At 41.4% G+C, this 20977-nt stretch overlaps 1 protein-coding gene across 1 annotated transcript; it reads left to right on the top strand.

Moving 5' to 3' along the window:
* The first annotated feature begins 1256 nt into the window (after positions 1–1256).
* LOC124015639 (myosin heavy chain, fast skeletal muscle-like) lies at positions 1257–20541 on the top strand. The gene is made up of 40 exons (XM_046331008.1): positions 1257–1311; positions 1443–1670; positions 2007–2153; positions 2362–2518; positions 2889–2916; positions 3180–3288; positions 3456–3548; positions 3722–3782; positions 3919–4017; positions 4354–4457; positions 6274–6412; positions 6639–6757; positions 6923–7072; positions 7167–7337; positions 7554–7857; positions 8210–8274; positions 8361–8448; positions 8565–8682; positions 8936–9059; positions 9383–9519; positions 9989–10244; positions 10446–10688; positions 10957–11133; positions 11230–11375; positions 11833–11923; positions 12264–12653; positions 12775–12901; positions 13118–13236; positions 13477–13673; positions 13798–13981; positions 14118–14283; positions 14448–14572; positions 14752–15060; positions 15279–15482; positions 15641–15766; positions 15905–16075; positions 19062–19166; positions 19262–19357; positions 19828–19959; positions 20409–20541. The coding sequence occupies exons 2-40, from the start codon at positions 1455–1457 to the stop codon at positions 20427–20429; spliced, it is 5814 nt and encodes a 1937-aa protein (XP_046186964.1). The 5' UTR covers positions 1257–1311; positions 1443–1454; the 3' UTR covers positions 20430–20541.
* The last annotated feature ends 436 nt before the right edge of the window (positions 20542–20977 follow it).

Below are 20977 nucleotides of genomic sequence, written 5' to 3'. Positions count from 1 at the left end.
ACGTTAATAAGCCTTATTCTAAAAAATGTTTGTTTTTAAAAAATGGCCCTCATCAATCTCCACTCAATACCAAAGTATTGATGGGCTGTCATTTCTCTTTGCTTATTTGAGGTGTTCTTGCCGTAATATGGACTTGGTCTTTTACCAAATAGGGCTATCTTCTGTATACCACCCCTACCTTGTCACAACACAACTCATTGGCTCAAACACATTAAGAAGGAAGTAAATTCCACACTTGTTAATTGAAATGCATTCCAGGTGACTACCCCATGAAGCTGGTTGAGAGAATGCCAAGAGTATGCAAAGCTGTCATCAAGGCAAAGGGTGGCTACTTTGAAGAATCTCAAATCTATTTGAATTTGTTTAAGACTTTTTTAGTTACTAGATCATTCCATGTGTTATTTCATAGTTTTGATGTCTTCACTATTATTCTACAATGTAGACAATAGTAAAAATAAAGAAAAACCCTGTAATGAGTAGGTGTGTCCAAACTTTTGACTGGTACTGTATGTACTGTATATGTAAAGTGGTTGATAAGGATTAATGCCACTAAAGTTGAACTAAATAAGGCTTAGATTTTCAAGAAAACTGTATTAGTTGTAGTGGGGCAACATGGACTCAGTGGGAGGTGCTAGTGAGACACAGACACACAGAGGTCTCTCAGTCAATACATCTCCTTTCCCAGAGTGGTCCAGAATTAACTTTTGCCTGGTTGGCACTTCCAACCAGATATAAGGAGGCTGAGGCCCCAGCATCCATAAGTCAGATACCTTCTTCCTCTGTGGTAAGACCTCTCCACCTCCTTAGATTTTTACATGTGTCTCATCTTTGTACTCAGCATCTGAGGCAGTAGCTAACTGCACTGTTTGAATTGACTTCTGCATGTCTCTTGTAAGATTTGACAATATGCAATCAAGTGGCATTTCTAAAAAAAATATGTTAAAAAATATATATATTTGTATTATGTGTTTTACTTTAATAAATGTGTTTTATTTCAAATTGGTAACGTTCATTTACAGTCAAAGTGGTGCTCCTGCACTTGAAAGGGTGTTCTAGAATGTAACTGGGTTTTATGGGAATTTATTTGAATCCCTGAAAGAATGTGTAGTAAAGTGAGTTGCCAATAGAAAAATAAAAGATATCAGTTGCAACTGTAGTTGAATTTGACATGGCTGTAATGATTGAGTTACATGTTTTCTAGCCATTCGGGGCTAATTGATAAGGCTTTGGTTATGTGTGTTTTCACAACACTCTAGTGTTTGACAGGGTCCTCCAAGAAGTACACATTCATCTGTAGGAGGGAAAAAGAAGGTGAGACATGGTCTGAGTCTTCACATAAAAAGTGATGAGAATATTCTGAGAGATACCGCTCACCTAACTCTGTTGACTGGGGAGGAAGCACCACAGAGTCAATCATGTTTCTTGTTTTATCTCTTTCCTAGTTATCCGTCACCATGAGTACGGACGCTGAGATGCAAATCTACGGCAAGGCTGCCATATACCTCCGTAAATCTGAGAAGGAGCGGATGGAGGCACAAGCCACACCCTTTGATTCAAAGAACGCCTGCTATGTGGCAGACAAGGTGGAGCTGTACCTTAAGGGTCTGGTCACTGCCAGGACAGAAGGGAAGTGTACTGTAACAGTCACGAAACCTGACGGCACTAAGGAGGTAAGCCTGATCTGAAAAGTATTCAAATTCAAGTATGTGTACTCTTAATTATTTTAAAATCTACGAAATGCAACAACAATGAAATACTAATGTTTTTTGTAAGCAGAATATAACCTTCAAGTACATCATTTTCATCGCTGCTATTTAAAAATGGCATGGATTGTTTGTTATTGACTAGTAAAAAAAACAGTTATGTGTCAGTGGGTGGTAGAAAAAGTAGTTGGATTAATGTGGGTATGCATTTTGTTACTGATTATACTTCTATTTAATGAGCAAAAAGCATTCAGTCATGTCCACTTTGACCTGTGTTGTAATCTAGATTTCTGACTGTTTCAGGAAGGAAAAGAGTTCAAAGTTGCAGACATCTATGAGATGAACCCCCCTAAGTACGACAAGATTGAGGACATGGCCATGATGACCTACCTGAATGAAGCCTCTGTGTTGTATAACCTCAAAGAGCGTTATGCAGCATGGATGATCTATGTAAGAAACCTGCACATACAAACACACACACATCAACATACTAAATATACACATACAGTACTACACATAAATGAAAGGTAGAAACCAAAACATATCAATACAGTAAACCCACATCAGTTTACCAAAGTACACCCACATCCTCACATAAATCCAGGTAAAAGTACATCTGACTTTGTTAATCTCCTAAACTCATTATGCTTTCATCCAGACCTACTCTGGGCTCTTCTGTGCCACGGTGAACCCCTACAAGTGGCTCCCTGTGTACGACGAAGAGGTTGTCAACGCCTACAGAGGGAAGAAGAGGATGGAGGCTCCACCCCATATCTTCTCCGTCTCTGACAACGCCTTTCAGTTCATGATGATTGGTACGATATCTCATGGATGAATGGTTGGATCAATCAATCACATTTATTTATAAAGCAATTTTTACAGACCAAAGCCCTATTCTTCAGTAAAGACTGAAAGGTTGAGACCGAGTCTGCGTCTCTCACATGGATAGACAGACCAATACATAAAAATGTCCACAAGTGCCGATGGATGGATGGATTAAAATATACCTCAGAGAGGTTTGTATCTACTGTTTTCTAGTCTAGGTAATAAGTTTGCTGGGAATATCTGATTTCACTAACCTTGAATGGAAAATGCTCCAAATTGAAATTCATGATGATGCAATGAATACAATAATGTCCCCATGTGTTTTGAGTATGATAAGCAATGTGTTTTTTTTGGTTCCAGATAAGGAGAACCAGTCCGTCCTGATTACGTAAGTTGTTTACTAAAATGTCACTTGAGAAAGTGTTTTATTGTAATAAGTTGGGTCAGTTGGTGTGATGAAATACATGACAATATGAATGGATTAGAGCATCAGGTTCTGTGTAATAACGAGTCGATTAGAAGGATTATTTGTTAAAGACTTATGTCAGAACACAGGTTAACAGTGTATTTTTCTACGCTATTTCTTAGTGAAAGCCAATCTGACACTCAAACATGTAACTAAAACCCCTCTTTCTCTGTCATATAAACCAGTGGAGAATCCGGTGCAGGAAAGACTGTCAACACCAAGCGTGTCATCCAGTACTTTGCCACCATTGCAGTGTCTGGTGGCAAGAAGGAAGCAGACCCCAACAAAATGCAGGTAAGTTGTTCTTATGTTTGATTTTTAATCACATTTCAGTTTGGTTTTCTGAGCAAACTTTTTTTCCAGCTGTGAATCATGTTTCAAGAAATTTGTTCAAGCAATCGAGCGAAAACAAACTTGAACACTTTCCCAGTTTCTGAGCAACTTGTGTTTGTCTCAATCAGGGGTCTCTTGAGGATCAGATCATTGCAGCTAACCCTCTGCTGGAGTCTTACGGTAATGCCAAGACAGTGAGGAACGACAACTCGTCTCGCTTTGTAAGTATGAAGGGCACACTGTGGAAGATACCTCATATTGGAAACATTTATTTCAGTTGTTCCCTTTTGTTAAATCAATAGATGTCCAACAAACTGTAACATTTAAAAGAGTCTTCAAATTAAAATGTTGATTAATTTGCTGACCTATTTATAACCCCCATGCTCTACTACAGGGTAAATTCATCAGGATTCACTTCCAAGCTGGTAAACTGGCTAAAGCTGACATTGAGACCTGTGAGTTGGTTTTGATTGTTTCTCAATTCTTTCCTAAATTCAAATACTTTTTTGGGGAGATTATATCATGAAATGTTATCTCATGTTCTCTCTCTCTTTCTCATTCTCCTTGTGTCACTAAAACTTTCTCTCCCAGATCTGCTGGAGAAGTCCAGAGTGTCCTTCCAGCTGCCCGATGAGAGAGGCTACCACATCTTCTTCCAGATGATGACAGGCCACAAACCTGAGATAGTTGGTACGACAAAGTAGAGGTTCAGGGGAAATTACTCCCACCCCCATCTGTGGAACTTGCTAAAAATATTCATAGTCCACACTACTAATACTATTACAATGATTATATCCAAGGTAACAAGGCATCTAGACATGGGTCAGGTCTTTGGGAAATATCTATAAAGTTATACACTGCGATGCACTAGTCCACAAGTCTCAGTCTCCTCTTTTGATATTATTCATTATATACTACATGTATTATTGAGTCCATCTATTGAGTAAAGGAGGGAGAGATACTGTAAAGGTAGGAGAGCAGAATTCTAAGATATTTAACTGACAAGCTGTTCTTTGTTGTCCACAGAATTGGCGCTCATCACCACCAACCCCTACGACTTCCCCATGTGCAGTCAGGGACAGATCACTGTGGCCAGCATCAACGACAATGAAGAGTTGGATGCCACAGATGTGAGTCAAACAAAGGGTTTTAACCAAACTCTAGATATAGAATGGATAGGATCACCATACACACTGAATGTACTGTGCAATTAAAAGTTGGTAGCAGCTGAGAATGTATGATTTTTTATTTACAATTTAGTCATTTAGGAGACTCCATTATCCAGAGAGACTTACTGTAAGTGAGTGCATACATTTTCATACTGGTCCCCCGTGGGATTTGAACCCACAACCCTGGGGTAGCAAGTGTCCTGCTCTACCAACTGAGCTACATGGGACAAATGACTTGTGTTAGTTAGGCATGTGCCTCAAGCCACTCTTCATAACTTCACATTTCGTCATGTAAGGCTTCCATAAGAGAGCTAAGTGCCCTGTGGAACTGTGTAAAACTCCTTTTGTGTTTCCATCACTAATGTGTCGGCACAGAGTCATATCTATTCATCACATTCGTTCTGGAGTTGTCGTGGAGGATCGTTTCAAAATATAACACTTACAAGAACTTGTGGATTCAATATAGGCTTTTAATACAAGTATATCAGAAGCCAAGATGGTCCGCGGAACACACACTTTCCCAGAGCACTGGCTCTGTATTTATACACATACAGCATATGAGTCCATTCCATATGTTAATGAATGTACTTCCCTCAGGTCATCTGCCACAATTATCTTTCAGTCCAGACTTCCTGCTTGTTCATGCCCAAAAATGCCTGTATCCGCTCTTGATTAGAGTACAATGGTGGCAGGACCCTCTCGTGTCCTAAAATTAATATATGTCTATTTTACCCTAAGCACTTATGGCCTTTAACCCAAGCAATTATGTCCTTTACCCTAAACACTTATGGCCTTTACCCTAAACACTTATGGCCTTTACCCTAAACACTTATGGCCTTTACCCTAAGCACTTATGGCCTTTACCCTAAGCACTTATGGCCTTTACCCTAAACACTTATGGCCTTTACCCTAAACACTTATGGCCTTTACCCACTAAACACTTATGGCCTTTAAAACACTTATGGCCTTTACCCTAAACACTTATGGCCTTTACCCTAAACACTTATGGCCTTTACCCACTAAACACTTATAACCCTAAACACTTATGGCCTTTACCCTAAACACTTATGGCCTTTACCCTAAACACTTATGGCCTTTACCCTAAACACTTATGGCCTTTACCCTAAACACTTATGGCCTTTACCCTAAACACTTATGGCCTTTACCCTAAACACTTATGGCCTTTACCCTAAACACTTATGGCCTTTACCCTAAACACTTATGGCCTTTACCCTAAACACTTATGGCCTTTACCTTTTACTTTAATAAACACTGTATGGCCTTTAAACACTTATGGCCTTTACCCTAAACACTTATGGCCTTTACCCTAAACACTTATGGCCTTTACCCTAAACACTTATGGCCTTTACCCTAAACACTTATGGCCTTTACCCTAAACACTTATGGCCTTTACCCTAAACACTTATGGCCTTTACCCTAAACACTTATGTTTGCTCCTCTCTATCTAATCTTTATAATGGTGTCCTGCTCATTCCATAATAGATCATGTATTTAAGGGTCACCTCCTCCTCTTTGCCCTAAGCCCTTATGCACAGTAAAGCACGTATGGCTTCGGCCATTACACTTATGTCTGTTTAATCCTTGGTTTCCTGTCTGCTTCCTGTTTGTGGTCTAATGTACACCTGTCCTTACTCTATTTTGTCATATCTGTCTCTATGTCTAAGCGCTTACTCCTACAGAGTGAGCCCAGAACTGTAGTGTAACTGAGAAAATTACAGTTCAGTTCATCTCTGTTGTACTTCCTCTTTAATGTCAGGATGCCATTACAATCCTGGGCTTCACTAATGAAGAGAAGCTTGGCATCTACAAGCTGACAGGAGCTGTAGTGCACCATGGAAACTTGAAATTCAAGCAGAAGCAGCGTGAGGAGCAGGCCGAGCCAGACGGCACAGAGGGTGAGTCCCACTCATAGATATAAAATATGTAGAGCATTAGTCCCATTCCCCAACATAAAATAGAATACCTAAGACAGACAGTGCCACATGAAAGTCAGGCAGGAGATCAGTTTGGAGACCAAAATACTACATTCGGATATGATTTGACCAAACTATTTTGTCAGTGTGACATCATAAACAAGTGATCTTGTGTCCCTGAGTCTGTTGTTGTTGGTTCTCTCTCCAGTGGCTGATAAAATCGCCTACCTGCTGGGCCTGAACTCAGCTGAGATGTTGAAGGCTCTGTGCTACCCCAGAGTGAAGGTCGGCAACGAGTATGTGACCAAGGGACAGACTGTGGCTCAGGTAAGGCGGCCAAACACAGCATCTAACATTTTCTGAGCACAGGAATCTTTGTGGAGATGAGTGCTATGCTTTTTTGAATAGTGATGTTGTTTTTTCCAAGCTCGTATCACCTTATTACTGGACATGGTCAATATCATATATTAATTTGAGGTAATATCATTGCAGGTTAATAACTCAGTCAGTGCTCTGGCCAAGTCCATCTATGAGAGGATGTTCTTGTGGATGGTCATCCGGATCAATGAGATGTTGGACACCAAGAATCCAAGGCAGTTCTATATCGGTGTGCTTGACATTGCCGGGTTTGAGATCTTTGATGTGAGTATGAGACCAAAACAAGACAATTAGATGTGATTGAGATGGATTACAAACTTGTATGATGAAATTATCCCTTTTAAAACTTCATCAACAGTACAACAGCATGGAGCAGCTGTGCATCAACTTCACCAATGAGAAACTGCAACAGTTTTTCAACCACACCATGTTCGTCCTGGAGCAAGAGGAGTACAAGAAGGAGGGAATCGTCTGGGCCTTCATTGACTTCGGTATGGACTTGGCTGCCTGCATTGAGCTTATTGAGAAGGTAAGATGTCTGTGAGGATTATAATGGACCTCAACAGCAAAGCTCAAATGGAACGCTGTGTGAGATATTATCAGCATCTGACTGTTGAGATCTCAATATGTTTCCTATTATGTGCCTCTAAATGAATATAATCCTATAACAGCATGTTTACTAAAGGAATAAATGTGATCCTAAATGTAAATATCACTAATTTGATATACATCTCTTTTCGTAAAGCCATTGGGCATCTTCTCCATCCTTGAAGAGGAGTGCATGTTCCCCAAGTCTTCAGACACCACCTTCAAGGACAAGCTGTACGCCCAGCATCTTGGCAAAACACAGGCGTTTGAGAAGCCCAAGCCTGCCAAAGGCAAGGCAGAGGCCCACTTCTCCCTGGTGCACTACGCCGGAACTGTGGACTACAACATCACTGGGTGGCTGGAGAAGAACAAGGATCCCCTGAACGACTCAGTTTGTCAACTGTACGGGAAGTCCGCAGTCAAAATTCTGGCTGCCCTGTATCCTGCTGCCCCACCTGAGGGTAAGACTGGCATCACATCAAAATAATTAAGCACTAGTTACAACTCCGATCTAAATGTTCTTTAAAGTCTTTGAATGTATCACAATTTCTCGGGGTTAATCACTGTGTGGATTTACTAATACACTTGGTTAATTTAATCATACAATTGGTCTTATTTTACACAATCTCATTGGCAGCATTTGCCTCTAGATAAGTGTGAAGTTAACCAGAGATTCTCTGGTTTATAATTAGTGTGCTTGCTGAAGACAAGACCACTCTAGATTTCTTACATATTCTTATTATTTTTCTATTATTCCACCCGCTCTAGGAAATGTACTTTTCTAGTTATCTTTTACTTTCCCCATTTTAACAGATAAAGCCAAGAAAGGAGGCAAGAAGAAGGGTGGTTCCATGCAGACTGTGTCCTCCCAGTTCAGGGTGAGCTTTTGAAATGTGCTTATTCAGTCCTTCAAAAGGTGCATTGATTATCATAAATGAGAACATGGTTTGTAACCCTCTTACAGGAGAACTTACATAAGCTGATGACCAACTTGAGGAGCACTCATCCTCACTTTGTGCGCTGCCTGATCCCCAATGAGTCAAAGACTCCAGGTACAAGAAATATTGAGTTAAATATGTCATCTTATCAGTACAGTATCAGTAACCTTAACGATCCCAATCTATAACCTGTTTATTAGTATTAAAAGAGACTTGTTTTGTTTTACCAGGTCTGATGGAGAACTTCCTGGTTATCCACCAGCTCAGGTGTAATGGTGTACTGGAGGGTATCAGGATCTGCAGAAAGGGCTTCCCCAGCAGAATCATCTATGCTGACTTCAAACAGAGGTACACACACACACACACACACACACACACACACACACACACACACACACACACACACACACACACACACACACACACACACACACACACACACACACACACACACACACACACACACACACACACACACACACACACACACCACATAAAATATCTGCTCCAAGGGTTTTCCCGGCATCAGAACAGGCTTACCTTTTACGAAATATAACCAACCTATTAAAACTTGACATGTTAAAAATGTCTCCTCATTCAGGTACAAAGTACTGAATGCCAGTGTCATCCCTGAGGGCCAGTTCATGGACAACAAGAAGGCTTCTGAGAAGCTGCTTGGGTCCATTGATGTGAATCACGAGGATTACAAGTTTGGACACACCAAGGTCAGTCAAAACACAACTTCAATGAATTCTTCTTCAGTTAACTAATGGAAAATTGTAGTGTTTTACTTCAAATTCATGCATCACAAGTATAGAAGGGAAACTAAACTCATCATCATGTGCATTGTGTTAGAGTGGTATGGCTGCAGTTATCTGTATCTGTGTACATTATTAATCTACAACTGTACAATAACTAACAACTTGGAAACAACCCATCCCATGGTGTGTTTGTAAAAGTTCATGTTGTTTAAATCAATCTAGTGGTTTGTTCCCTTTCTATCTGTCACCATCTGTGGTTCCATTGACCATGTTAACCTGTGTCTCAGGTGTTCTTCAAAGCCGGTCTGCTGGGTGTCCTGGAGGAGATGAGAGATGAGAAGCTGGCCACTCTGGTCGGCATGGTCCAGGCTCTCAGCCGTGGATTCCTCATGAGGAGAGAGTTCACCAAGATGATGGAGAGAAGGTGAGGAATAGTAGACATCTTGGCAAAGCTTTCTGTCAACCACCTGTATCTAATGCATTTAATTACATACTGTACATGCTGTGAGTTCTTCAGAATGAGAAGGTACATCTTATAATTCTCTACTAAAGCTTTTGGGTGAATTCAGTTAGTCCAGAAATGGATATAGCAACTAAGGATTCTAGCTTTATAGCTGCAGTTTGGGATTTGGATGTTCAATTGTCATTTAAATGTGTGGCATTTAAATATTCATTCTTGAAGTATATAAAATGTCTCATTCAGCTTAAAATGAATGACCCGCCTTGCATCTAGACCACGGTCTATGAATTTAGGAGGGGTTACATGTCCCTCACCCCCTTCCTCAGCTGTAAACAAACAGTGGCAGGTGGTTCTGTTTTGTTGTTCATCTAATCCCAGAATGTAGCTTTAAGCATGTCACTCACCATGTCACTCTGTCCTTTCTGTCAACCAGAGATTCCATCTTCGCCATCCAGTACAACATCCGCTCATTCATGAATGTCAAAACCTGGCCATGGATGAAGTTGTACTTCAAGATCAAGCCCCTGCTGCAGAGCGCTGAGACTGAGAAGGAGCTGGCCAACATGAAGGAGAACTATGAGAAGATGACGACAGACCTGGCCAAGGCTCTGGCCACAAAGAAGCAAATGGAGGAGAAGTTGGTGGCCCTGACGCAGGAGAAGAACGACCTGTCGCTCCAAATAGCATCTGTGAGTCAGCAACGACCTTCAGGAGGGCACATTTAAACACACATGAATAGAAACACAAAAACACTCTGTGAAGTATGTGGCCAACTCACATTTATATTGCCCATATTATATGCTGTGTATGTTTCATGAATTTCTATTGATTTGCTCTGACATCTTTCACTAAAGTGAGGCATCTGATTCTTCCTCCTGTTCTGAAACCAGGAAGGAGAGAGTCTGAACGATGCTGAGGAAAGGTGCGAGGGGCTCATCAAGAGCAAGATCCAGCTGGAGGCCAAGCTCAAAGAGACGACCGAGAGGCTGGAGGATGAGGAGGAGATCAATGCTGAGTTGACTGCCAAGAAGAGGAAGCTGGAGGATGAGTGCTCTGAGCTGAAGAAGGACATTGATGACCTGGAGCTCACCCTGGCCAAAGTGGAGAAGGAGAAGCACGCCACTGAAAACAAGGTCTTGTGTTTTACCATAGACAGTCTAACCAAACAATAATCAACTCAAAACATAGCTTAACAGAAATGGAATTCAAGTTGTATTGTGGGTGCAGGAACAATGAAGACACAATAGTAGAATTTCAGTTGTGGGTTACTTCCCATCTAGTGTTGAATCTACAGTGCAGTAATTGTTGAGGCATTTCTAATCTAAATTAAATGAATGTAATATATAACAAACTAAATCTCCCCTTTATGGTGAAGTATAATTATGTTGTGGCCATTTACAGGTTAAAAACCTGACAGAGGAGATGGCGTCTATGGATGAGAGTGTTGCCAAGCTGACCAAGGAGAAGAAAGCCCTCCAAGAGGCCCACCAGCAGACACTGGATGACCTGCAGGCAGAGGAGGACAAAGTCAACACTCTGACCAAGGCCAAGACCAAGCTGGAACAGCAAGTGGATGACGTGAGTGGAGTTTGACATTTTGGCCATGATAGTATGTAAGATGATATTATCTTCAGTTGTTTAGATTTTAATAATATATGTGTTTTTATCTTCTAGCTTGAGGGTTCTCTGGAGCAAGAGAAGAAGCTCCGTATGGACCTTGAGAGAGCCAAGAGAAAGCTGGAGGGAGATCTGAAACTGGCCCAGGAGTCCATAATGGACCTGGAGAATGACAAGCAGCAAGCTGATGAGAAAATCAAGAAGTAAACACAAACAAATGACTACAGTATTACCTGCTATAATGGTTGTTTTTGACGAATTATTGTAATTGTGAATCAGCATTTACATGTGATTCTTAAAGAGATACTTCAGGATTTTGGAAGCCCTTTATCTACTTCCCCAGAGCCAGATGAACTTGTGAATACCATTTTTACATCTCTGCATGCAGTTTGAAGTTGCTAACTGTTAGCGCAATGACTGGAATTATATGGTAACTGCTAGCATGCTAGTAAGCGTTGGCTAGCAAAATGACTTCTAACTTCCTTCATACTGGATGCGAAGACATACAACTGGTACAAATGGTTGTTCTTGGCTAATACTTGTTATTATGAATTAGCATTTCCATGGAGATTCTTAAAAGCAAAGTGAATGGTATAATACTCTCCCTTTACACTATCGAACCAAAACTAACTCTGCAATCAACCTATTTGTGTTTCTTAGGAAGGAGTTTGAGACCACCCAGCTCCTCAGCAAGGTTGAGGATGAACAGTCTCTGGGAGCTCAGCTGCAGAAGAAGATCAAGGAACTCCAGGTACAGTACATGATATAAGCTCCAGTACAGAAAAGGACAGACTTGAATCAGTCCCTTAACAACATTATTCTGGAAGCAGACATTTTTCCCGGTGGCTTCTGATGGCTGAGTAGGTTGGAAGGTGATGCTGTTTACTAGTGCTTCCAAAAGTTGTAAAGATGGTGCTTATTAACATTGTGGTTTTTGTTCCTGCATGGAACGCTGTCTGCTGAATAAATTAGTGTAATTATCCTTGTCGTAACACATTTACGAAAAAAATACATACTATTATAATTTTGTGAGTTTCAATTGTTTCAACTGTATTGTAGTGTTCATCTCCCTGCTCCTACCCCTGTTCTAGGCCCGTATTGAGGAGCTGGAGGAGGAAATTGAGGCTGAGCGTGCTGCCAGGGCTAAGGTTGAGAAGCAGAGGGCCGATCTCTCCAGGGAACTTGAGGAGATCAGCGAGAGGCTGGAGGAGGCCGGAGGCGCCACAGCTGCTCAGATTGAGATGAACAAGAAGCGTGAGGCTGAGTTCCAGAAGCTGCGTCGTGATCTTGAAGAGTCCACCCTGCAGCATGAGGCCACAGCCGCCGCTCTGCGCAAGAAGCAGGCCGACAGTGTGGCTGAGCTCGGGGAGCAGATCGACAACCTGCAGCGTGTCAAGCAGAAGCTGGAGAAGGAGAAGAGCGAATACAAGATGGAGATTGATGACCTCTCCAGCAACATGGAGGCCGTCGCCAAGGCTAAGGTGAGTAGTGATGTTTTGATCAAGCAGTGTTGAAGAGGGTCAACTACATTACCATTCAAGTGAACTGAAGTTGACAGGAGTCACATATATAAAGTAATGATGGAACATGTTTCACTAACAGGGCAATCTGGAGAAGATGTGCCGTACTCTTGAGGACCAGCTGAGTGAGCTGAAGACTAAGAATGATGAGAATGTTCGCCAGGTCAACGACATCAGCGGACAGAGGGCCAGACTCCTGACAGAAAATGGTACCATCAACAATGAACAGCAACCCAATGCTTTCCTTCAGTAAAACACAAAGTAATGTGGGCTGTATCCACTTCTTCTGAGGAGCCTCCACTGGTCCACATAGTTTCTATTGTACTATTCACCACTGAACAACATTGCCCGATGATACATTAAAATACATTTTCAATCTTAGAAAACAGAGATGTCATTAACAAGATGGCCCTCTGTCCCTGCAGGTGAGTTTGGCCGCCAGCTGGAGGAGAAGGAAGCCCTGGTGTCTCAGCTGACCAGAGGAAAACAGGCCTTCACCCAGCAGGTGGAGGAGCTGAAGAGGGCGATTGAGGAGGAAGTCAAGGTAAGGGACCCAAGATGGAAGGTTTAGAGCCATATATTTACATAGACAGTGACTATACCACCCTCAGACTCCTACTGTCTCTCCATCCTCAGAGACTCCTACTGTCTCTCCATCCTCAGAGACTCCTACTGTCTCTCCATCCTCAGAGACCCCTACTGTCTCCATCCTCAGAGACCCCTTCTGTCATTTGTTTGGCTTTCTCTCTCATCTCTCTTTGCATTTTGTCTTTCTTTCTCACAGGCTAAAAACGCACTGGCCCACGGTGTCCAGTCCGCCCGCCATGACTGTGACCTCCTGAGGGAGCAGTTTGAGGAGGAGCAGGAGGCCAAGGCAGAGCTGCAACGCGGCATGTCCAAGGCCAACAGTGAGGTGGCTCAGTGGAGGACTAAGTATGAAACTGATGCTATCCAGCGCACAGAGGAGCTGGAGGAGGCCAAGTGAGTCCCACAGATCAGCAAAACTATAATATAGGGTATTGATGGTGAGGGTGGTATATGATGGGGTCAGTATATGATTTAACATTTCTTTCAAACTGTAAAACCGACCTCTATTGTCCAATAGGAAGAAGCTGGCCCAGCGTCTGCAGGATGCTGAGGAGACCATTGAGGCGACCAACTCCAAGTGCGCCTCCCTGGAGAAGACCAAGCAGAGGCTGCAGGGAGAGGTGGAGGACCTCATGATTGATGTTGAGAGAGCCAACGCATTGGCCGCCAACCTCGACAAGAAGCAGAGGAACTTTGACAAGGTGAAAATGAATAAACCTTACCATAGGCTGATATTTACTGACTGCTATATGATCAATTGTAGTACAATTGTAGCATATTTCTGATTCAAAACTCTTCATCAATGACTTATGATGAAATTCTCATGTATTTCGCTAGGTTCTGGCAGAGTGGAAGCAGAAGTATGAGGAGGGCCAGGCTGAGCTGGAAGGAGCTCAGAAGGAGGCTCGATCTATGAGCACTGAGCTCTTCAAGATGAAGAACTCCTACGAGGAGGCTCTGGATCATCTGGAGACTCTGAAGAGAGAGAACAAGAACCTGCAACGTGAGCATTTGACAGCAAATCTATTTGGCTCATGTTTCATTAGCAATATTAATTGCTGTTATTAAATTCACTATGATTCAATGTCAACTTCAGTGCATTGGCGATATCCACTGAAAATCTCCTAAGTCTAAACTGCTCTTGTGTGTGTGTGTGTGTGTGTGCAGAGGAAATCTCTGACCTGACTGAGCAGATCGGAGAGACTGGCAAGAGCATCCATGAGCTGGAGAAGGCCAAGAAGACCGTGGAGACAGAGAAGTCTGAGATCCAGACCGCTCTGGAGGAGGCTGAGGTACAAACTACAGCTGTTTGATGGGGAAAGCACTGTTACACTAGCCAACGCCAGCTACAGTCCAATAATCCCTGTATTGGAGTTTATTGTAGTCATATATATATATATATTTACATCCTTGTGTTATATACATACAAATGTATTAAACACAATTGGCCTGACTGCCTCTGTTTGTCCAGGGAACACTGGAGCACGAGGAATCCAAGATTCTGCGTGTGCAGCTGGAGCTGAACCAGATCAAGGGTGAGGTGGACAGGAAGATCGCTGAGAAGGACGAGGAGATGGAGCAGATCAAGAGGAACAGCCAGAGGGTGGTTGACTCCATGCAGAGCACCCTGGACTCTGAGATCAGGAGCAGGAATGATGCCCTGAGGGTGAAGAAGAAGATGGAGGGAGACCTGAACGAGATGGAGATCCAGCTGAGCCACTCCAACAGGCAGGCCTCTGAGGCCCAGAAACAGCTGAGGAACGTCCAGGGACAGCTCAAGGTAAAGGGACTGGGACATCAGGCTCAAACACCTGAACATGGAGAGGGATTTGTTTGTGAATCTGGAAAATAATAGAACAGAGGATTTGAATAGATTGAACTATATACTGTAGAAAGGTAGGGATATTGAGTAAATTCTTCACAATGAACATTTTTATAGCCCATCCTATCACCCTTCATCCACAAGTCCTAATGAACCTATGTCATTGTGAACCACAGGATGCGCAATTGCACCTTGACGATGCCGTCCGCGTCGCAGAAGACATGAAGGAGCAGGCAGCCATGGTGGAGCGCAGAAACGGTCTGATGGTGGCTGAAATCGAGGAGCTGAGAGTTGCTCTGGAGCAGACAGAGAGAGGCCGCAAAGTGGCTGAGACTGAGCTGGTAGACGCCAGCGAGCGTGTTGGACTGCTGCACTCCCAGGTATGGGTCAAAAGCCATTTCTAATTAAAATCAACCAAGCATACCGTTTACACACACCTGGAATTCAACAGTTCTTGCTCTTAGACTTTCATAATTTCAGGCTTGTGACTTGCAAGATCTCTTGGAAGTAAAACAAATCGTCTTGTTTCCTCCTTCAGAACACCAGCCTTCTGAACACCAAGAAGAAGCTGGAGACTGACCTGGTGCAGGTGCAGGGAGAGGTGGACGACATCGTCCAGGAGGCCAGGAATGCAGAGGAGAAGGCCAAGAAGGCAATCACTGATGTGAGTCCTTGAATTACATCAACTTGACTTGTCCCCATGTGACAATGGTAGCTGGGCTGGTTAAGAACAACAAAGATCTCAGAGGAACGTTATGATTTTTGCCAATTGGTCCTTAAATTAAACAAACTACTATTCCAGGCGGCCATGATGGCTGAGGAGCTGAAGAAGGAGCAGGACACCAGTTCTCACCTGGAGAGGATGAAGAAGAACCTGGAGATCACAGTCAAGGACCTGCAGCACCGCCTGGATGAGGCTGAGAATCTGGCCATGAAGGGAGGCAAGAAGCAGCTCCAGAAACTGGAGTCCAGGGTGAGTTACCAGCAGGGTGGATTAGGGTGGATTGAAAGACTGATTGCTGGAAACGTATTTGATCATGTAAAATACAAAGGAGCATTGTGTCATGACTTTTCTCGATCAGGGGGTCCCAAACTTCTTTGCATTGGGGACCCATTTTGTGATCAGGGACGCCTTCATAATATCAGAAGACAATTCCTACATGAGAGTGTGATAAAACATAGCTTCCAAGCAGTTTTACTATTACTTCTGCAGTGCATGGTTGGACTAATCAAGTCTCGGACCCTAATAAATAACATTATACAGCTTAAATTTGTCTCTCTGTATGTAGCGTTGTGTTGTCTCAGTTATCGTTGATGTGTGTTTTGTCCTATATTTATATGTTATTTATTTTGACATTTTTAATCCCAGCCCCTGTCCCCACAGAGGTCTTTTGTCTTTTGGTAGGCCATCATTGTAAATAAGTATGTGTTCTTATCTGACTTACCTAGTTAAATAAAGGTTCAATACAAATAGTTACAGTGTAATTATGTCCAAATTAAAAACGTTGGGAATGTGTTACACTTATGCAGTGGAGTTGAGAAGAATTGGAACCAAGACCTTCAAATAAATTGAAGACATAAAAAAATGTATTTATCTAGTTGTTTCATTTAGGCTTGTACATTTCCTCTAAACTGCTATTCAATTAATAGAATCAATAATAATTATAATAATAATACAATTTCTGATACATAAACACACATTCATCCAATTCATCTCATAGTAATATTTGATTTACATCTAGTTACAGTTGTTTAATTTCCCTCTCTCTCTAGATCAGCTTCATGTCTCATTCACTCTGCTGCAAAAGGGCCGTTACTAGGGAAGCTAGCGTTGCTATGCGGAGCTACCAGCTAGAAGGCTAACGGCTAAATTAGCTTGTAGGCTAGAGCACTTTCATAAGTTCATAAAAACATAAAATCTCAACAAACATATGTACATACCCCGGAAACATTACACTGAAATATGGTGCTTCTCCATTTGCTTACATTCAAAATAAATACATCAAAAATGTATTAATTTAGCTGCTTTTGTCTTGCTGTTGACTCACTTGACAAACTTCTGTCAACAGCGCGAGCCCATAATTGAAGTCACGTCACAACCAGGTTTGTCAGGCTCAGCCAAAATGTCTAGACCAATGACGACCCAAGGCCTGAAAACAAGCCAAAAATAATAATTCAACAGCAAGAGAGGAGTTGGCACATTTAAATCATCATTATTGTGAGCTAATGTGACTGATAAAGGAAATATGTTGCAAGAGAAAATATAAATAAATTCGCCAGGCATTTTTAAATAAATGGATGTTAACTTGTTTGACTGCAATGATTGTCAATAAATCCCTTATGCGTATGTGCATAGATCATTCCAACAGTAGAGTTTGAGGGATGAAAATTGAGAGAACTTTTTTTTAACCTGTAGCCTAATCTGACTGACTGTCGAATGCATTCTCTCAACAACTAATTACTATAGAATTGTGACCCTGATCACAATTTTCAACATCACATTTAAGTAACTAGACATGGTCATTGATAATTGAATGGGAATACAACGCTATTTATTAAATAATTTTGCCAGCACTATGTAGGCTACACAAGTGGCACAAATTGATTTGCAATTACTCCCGTGATGTCGTCATTTCTACATATTTATTGTATCAAATTGTAGGCTACAGTACCCTATATAGGCATTGAAATTAATCGGCAAATTAATGGCTACATTTAATGTTAGTTTCATTGTGGACTATTTTAGACTTTTCCTAGTCTAAAATATCCACTCGCGCAGCACTCCAGACCCAAGAACTGTACATGTAAAATATTTTGCTTGTTATAAACAACGTCGACATCAGAATGTTGTTTTAAACCACCTCCGACCAAATGTATCTAATGCGCTCTAGAGCGCCTAAAGTCGTTCTCCTGTGCTTTGTCGCCTTATTTCTGGATGCACATCAGTTTTAGCGCGTTAATATGTTTATGGAAAAAGGGTTGGAAATGGGTGTCTCCATAATGACAATCTAAATTGTCTACCTACAACTGGTAAGAAGTTATTATGACGTGCAGGCACACCCATCTGGCCCTCCACGCAATTCAAAGGGCTTTATTGATATTTATTTATTTAACATGTTCAGTTAAAAAATATATATGTAAATAGGCATGTCAGTAAAGAACATATTCTTATTTACAATTACAGCCGACACCGGCCAAACCCGGACGACACTGGGCGCCGCACTATGAGACTCCTTATCACCGCAGGTTGAGTTTCAGCCTGCAATCGAACCAGGGAGTCTGTAGTGACGCCTCAACCACTGAGATGCAGTGCCTTAGACCGCTGCGCCAATCGGGAGCTCTTGGTTTACATCTATATAGTTCAAAGAAAAATGCTATGGCCGCCGCAATGTAATTTAGAAGTTACCTAAAAACCCGCAACATCGTTTTCAAAGTAGACCAATTTTTTGGGAAAACCGCAACATGGCAAACCCTGCTCACAACATTTAAACAGTGGCATCTAGTGGTCATACTGGTACTGCATCATACACCGCTAAATGCATGCCAAAATGTATAAAAAGTCAAATGTATTATAAATAAAATGAGAATTGAGTTGAAACAATTGGTCATTGTTGTAACACCGTGCATACCAGTATCCCTGTGAGCCTCCCAGGTCCATGTTGTACATCTAGGGGTTAAGAACATAAACAGTGGATGAATAATATTACATTGTATTGGACCTTCTAATCTTGTTCCACAGATCCTCGGTAGTTTCATCTGTTGTTGCTAGCAAACATAATCAAATGTAAAATAAACAAATGTAAAATTGAAATTGCACGTTGGGAACCACTTGTAAAATTACATAGGAACAGACAATTGTGCCTCCTTGACTGGGTAGAAGACTCTACCTGTTTTACAAGATTTGTTACATCTGATTTCACCACCTCAAACAAATGCCTAAATGTATTTGTTCCACAAAGGTGCGTGAGCTCGAGACTGAGGTGGAGGCAGAGCAGAGAAGAGGTGCAGACGCAGTCAAGGGAGTCCGGAAGTATGAGCGCAGAGTCAAGGAGCTCACTTACCAGGTAAGAGAAAGTACATTCTTCACACACTTGATACTTACACAGAGAGGTTTGTGTATATAATTATGGGACATTGATTGTTTGATCTTCTCCCACAGACTGAGGAGGATAAGAAGAACGTTAGCAGACTTCAGGACCTGGTAGATAAGCTGCAGATGAAAGTGAAGGCCTACAAGAGGCATTCTGAGGAAGCGGTGAGTCACAGACTTAGTCAAATACTCTGAAAAAAAACATTAAAGAAAAAAATCCATAGTAAACATTATAAAACTTAATGTCCATAAAATGTAGTTTGAAGTAAGTGTTGCTGCGGCACATCAGTCAACAATGACAATTGATAGTATAGTGCAAGTAATTGCTGATGAAATTGTACACATTTCTAAATGCCTCCTATTCGTTACCAACATAATGGAGATGGGGTTGAATATGAATTTGCTGCTCCGGGGGTTGGTCTAGTGATCCTTCTGGAGGCAGTGGTTTGATCCCCTGTTCTGCCACTCACTTCCTCTGCTGTATCATCCAGCTCCCTGTATACATTGTTATCCTAAATCTGTCTTTTTTGCATTTGTTTTTTTTAATACCTTTAAAAACAGAATATTAATTTCCTACCTGAAGCTTCAAACTTTAAATGCTGATGTTCTGCTCTCCGTCTCCTTTCCTCACCCAGGAGGAAGCAGCAAACCAGCACATGTCTAAGTTCAGGAAGGTTCAGCATGAGCTGGAAGAGGCTGAGGAGCGTGCTGACATCGCTGAGACTCAGGTCAACAAGCTCAGAGCCAAGACCCGTGACTCTGGAAAGGTACAGAACTGCTTCTAATCCTATACCTGACTCATGTTCAGATATGACCACATCAACACCACCTATGATTCAGTCTTCTCAGAGGTCAATACAGACCTTTTACACTCAACTGTATTGAAGATCCCTAAGAAGAACATTTCAGGAAGGGCTAAACAATCTAATGAGATTTATTCAGTTGGTACTTCAACATCAAATATCCAAGCTGAGTACTGAGCACTAAAGACTTGATCCATTATATTATATCCATATATTTATCATGTTGATTATTATTACTGATCCATTATATTCTATCCATATATTTATCATGTTGATTATTATTACTGATCCATTATATTATATCCATATATTTATCATGTTCATTATTATTACTGATCCATTATATTCTATCCATATATTTATCATGTTTATTATTATTACTGATCCACTATATTATTTCTTTCTTCTTACAGGGAAAAGAGGTTGCTGAATAAACAAGACCAAAGTATTGAAGATCAAAGTCTTACCATTTTCCTGTGTTTCATAAAATATGGTTTTCATGGTGAAATGTTGAGCATTGATTAAAAACATGTGGATCTACATACACTTCCTTTGTGACTGTGGATTTATTACTCAGCAAACAGCTTTTTCATACCATAAAATATTGTACTTTAATTAAAGGAGCAATCTGGGATTCCAACAAAAACAACAAAGCCTTCACATCAGCTGAGGGATTAGAATGGAGAAATGTAACCCGTCAAATGAATAGACTGAGCTATGGATGTCAGGTCTGACCAGCTAAACATCTAATTCTAGTTTTAACCCTTTACAGTCAGGGGAATTGGCCTATATGGACAGGCCCACATTGAAATGTTCCTGTAAGAAAACGATTAGAGAGTGTAATACAATACAAAAGTATTAATCCACGATGTTAGTTCTTAACACTTAGAGGCACAACGTCCCTGGGAGGCTTACAGTGATATTTTAGTCACTCTCTCCAAGTTGTTCCATCGCACTTGATTTTATTTCGAGTAAGATAGCA

The sequence above is a fragment of the Oncorhynchus gorbuscha genome, linkage group LG26 (assembly GCF_021184085.1).
Source record: "Oncorhynchus gorbuscha isolate QuinsamMale2020 ecotype Even-year linkage group LG26, OgorEven_v1.0, whole genome shotgun sequence".
Classification (NCBI taxonomy): domain Eukaryota; kingdom Metazoa; phylum Chordata; class Actinopteri; order Salmoniformes; family Salmonidae; genus Oncorhynchus; species Oncorhynchus gorbuscha.
This window is presented reverse-complemented; position numbering and strand designations above follow the sequence as displayed.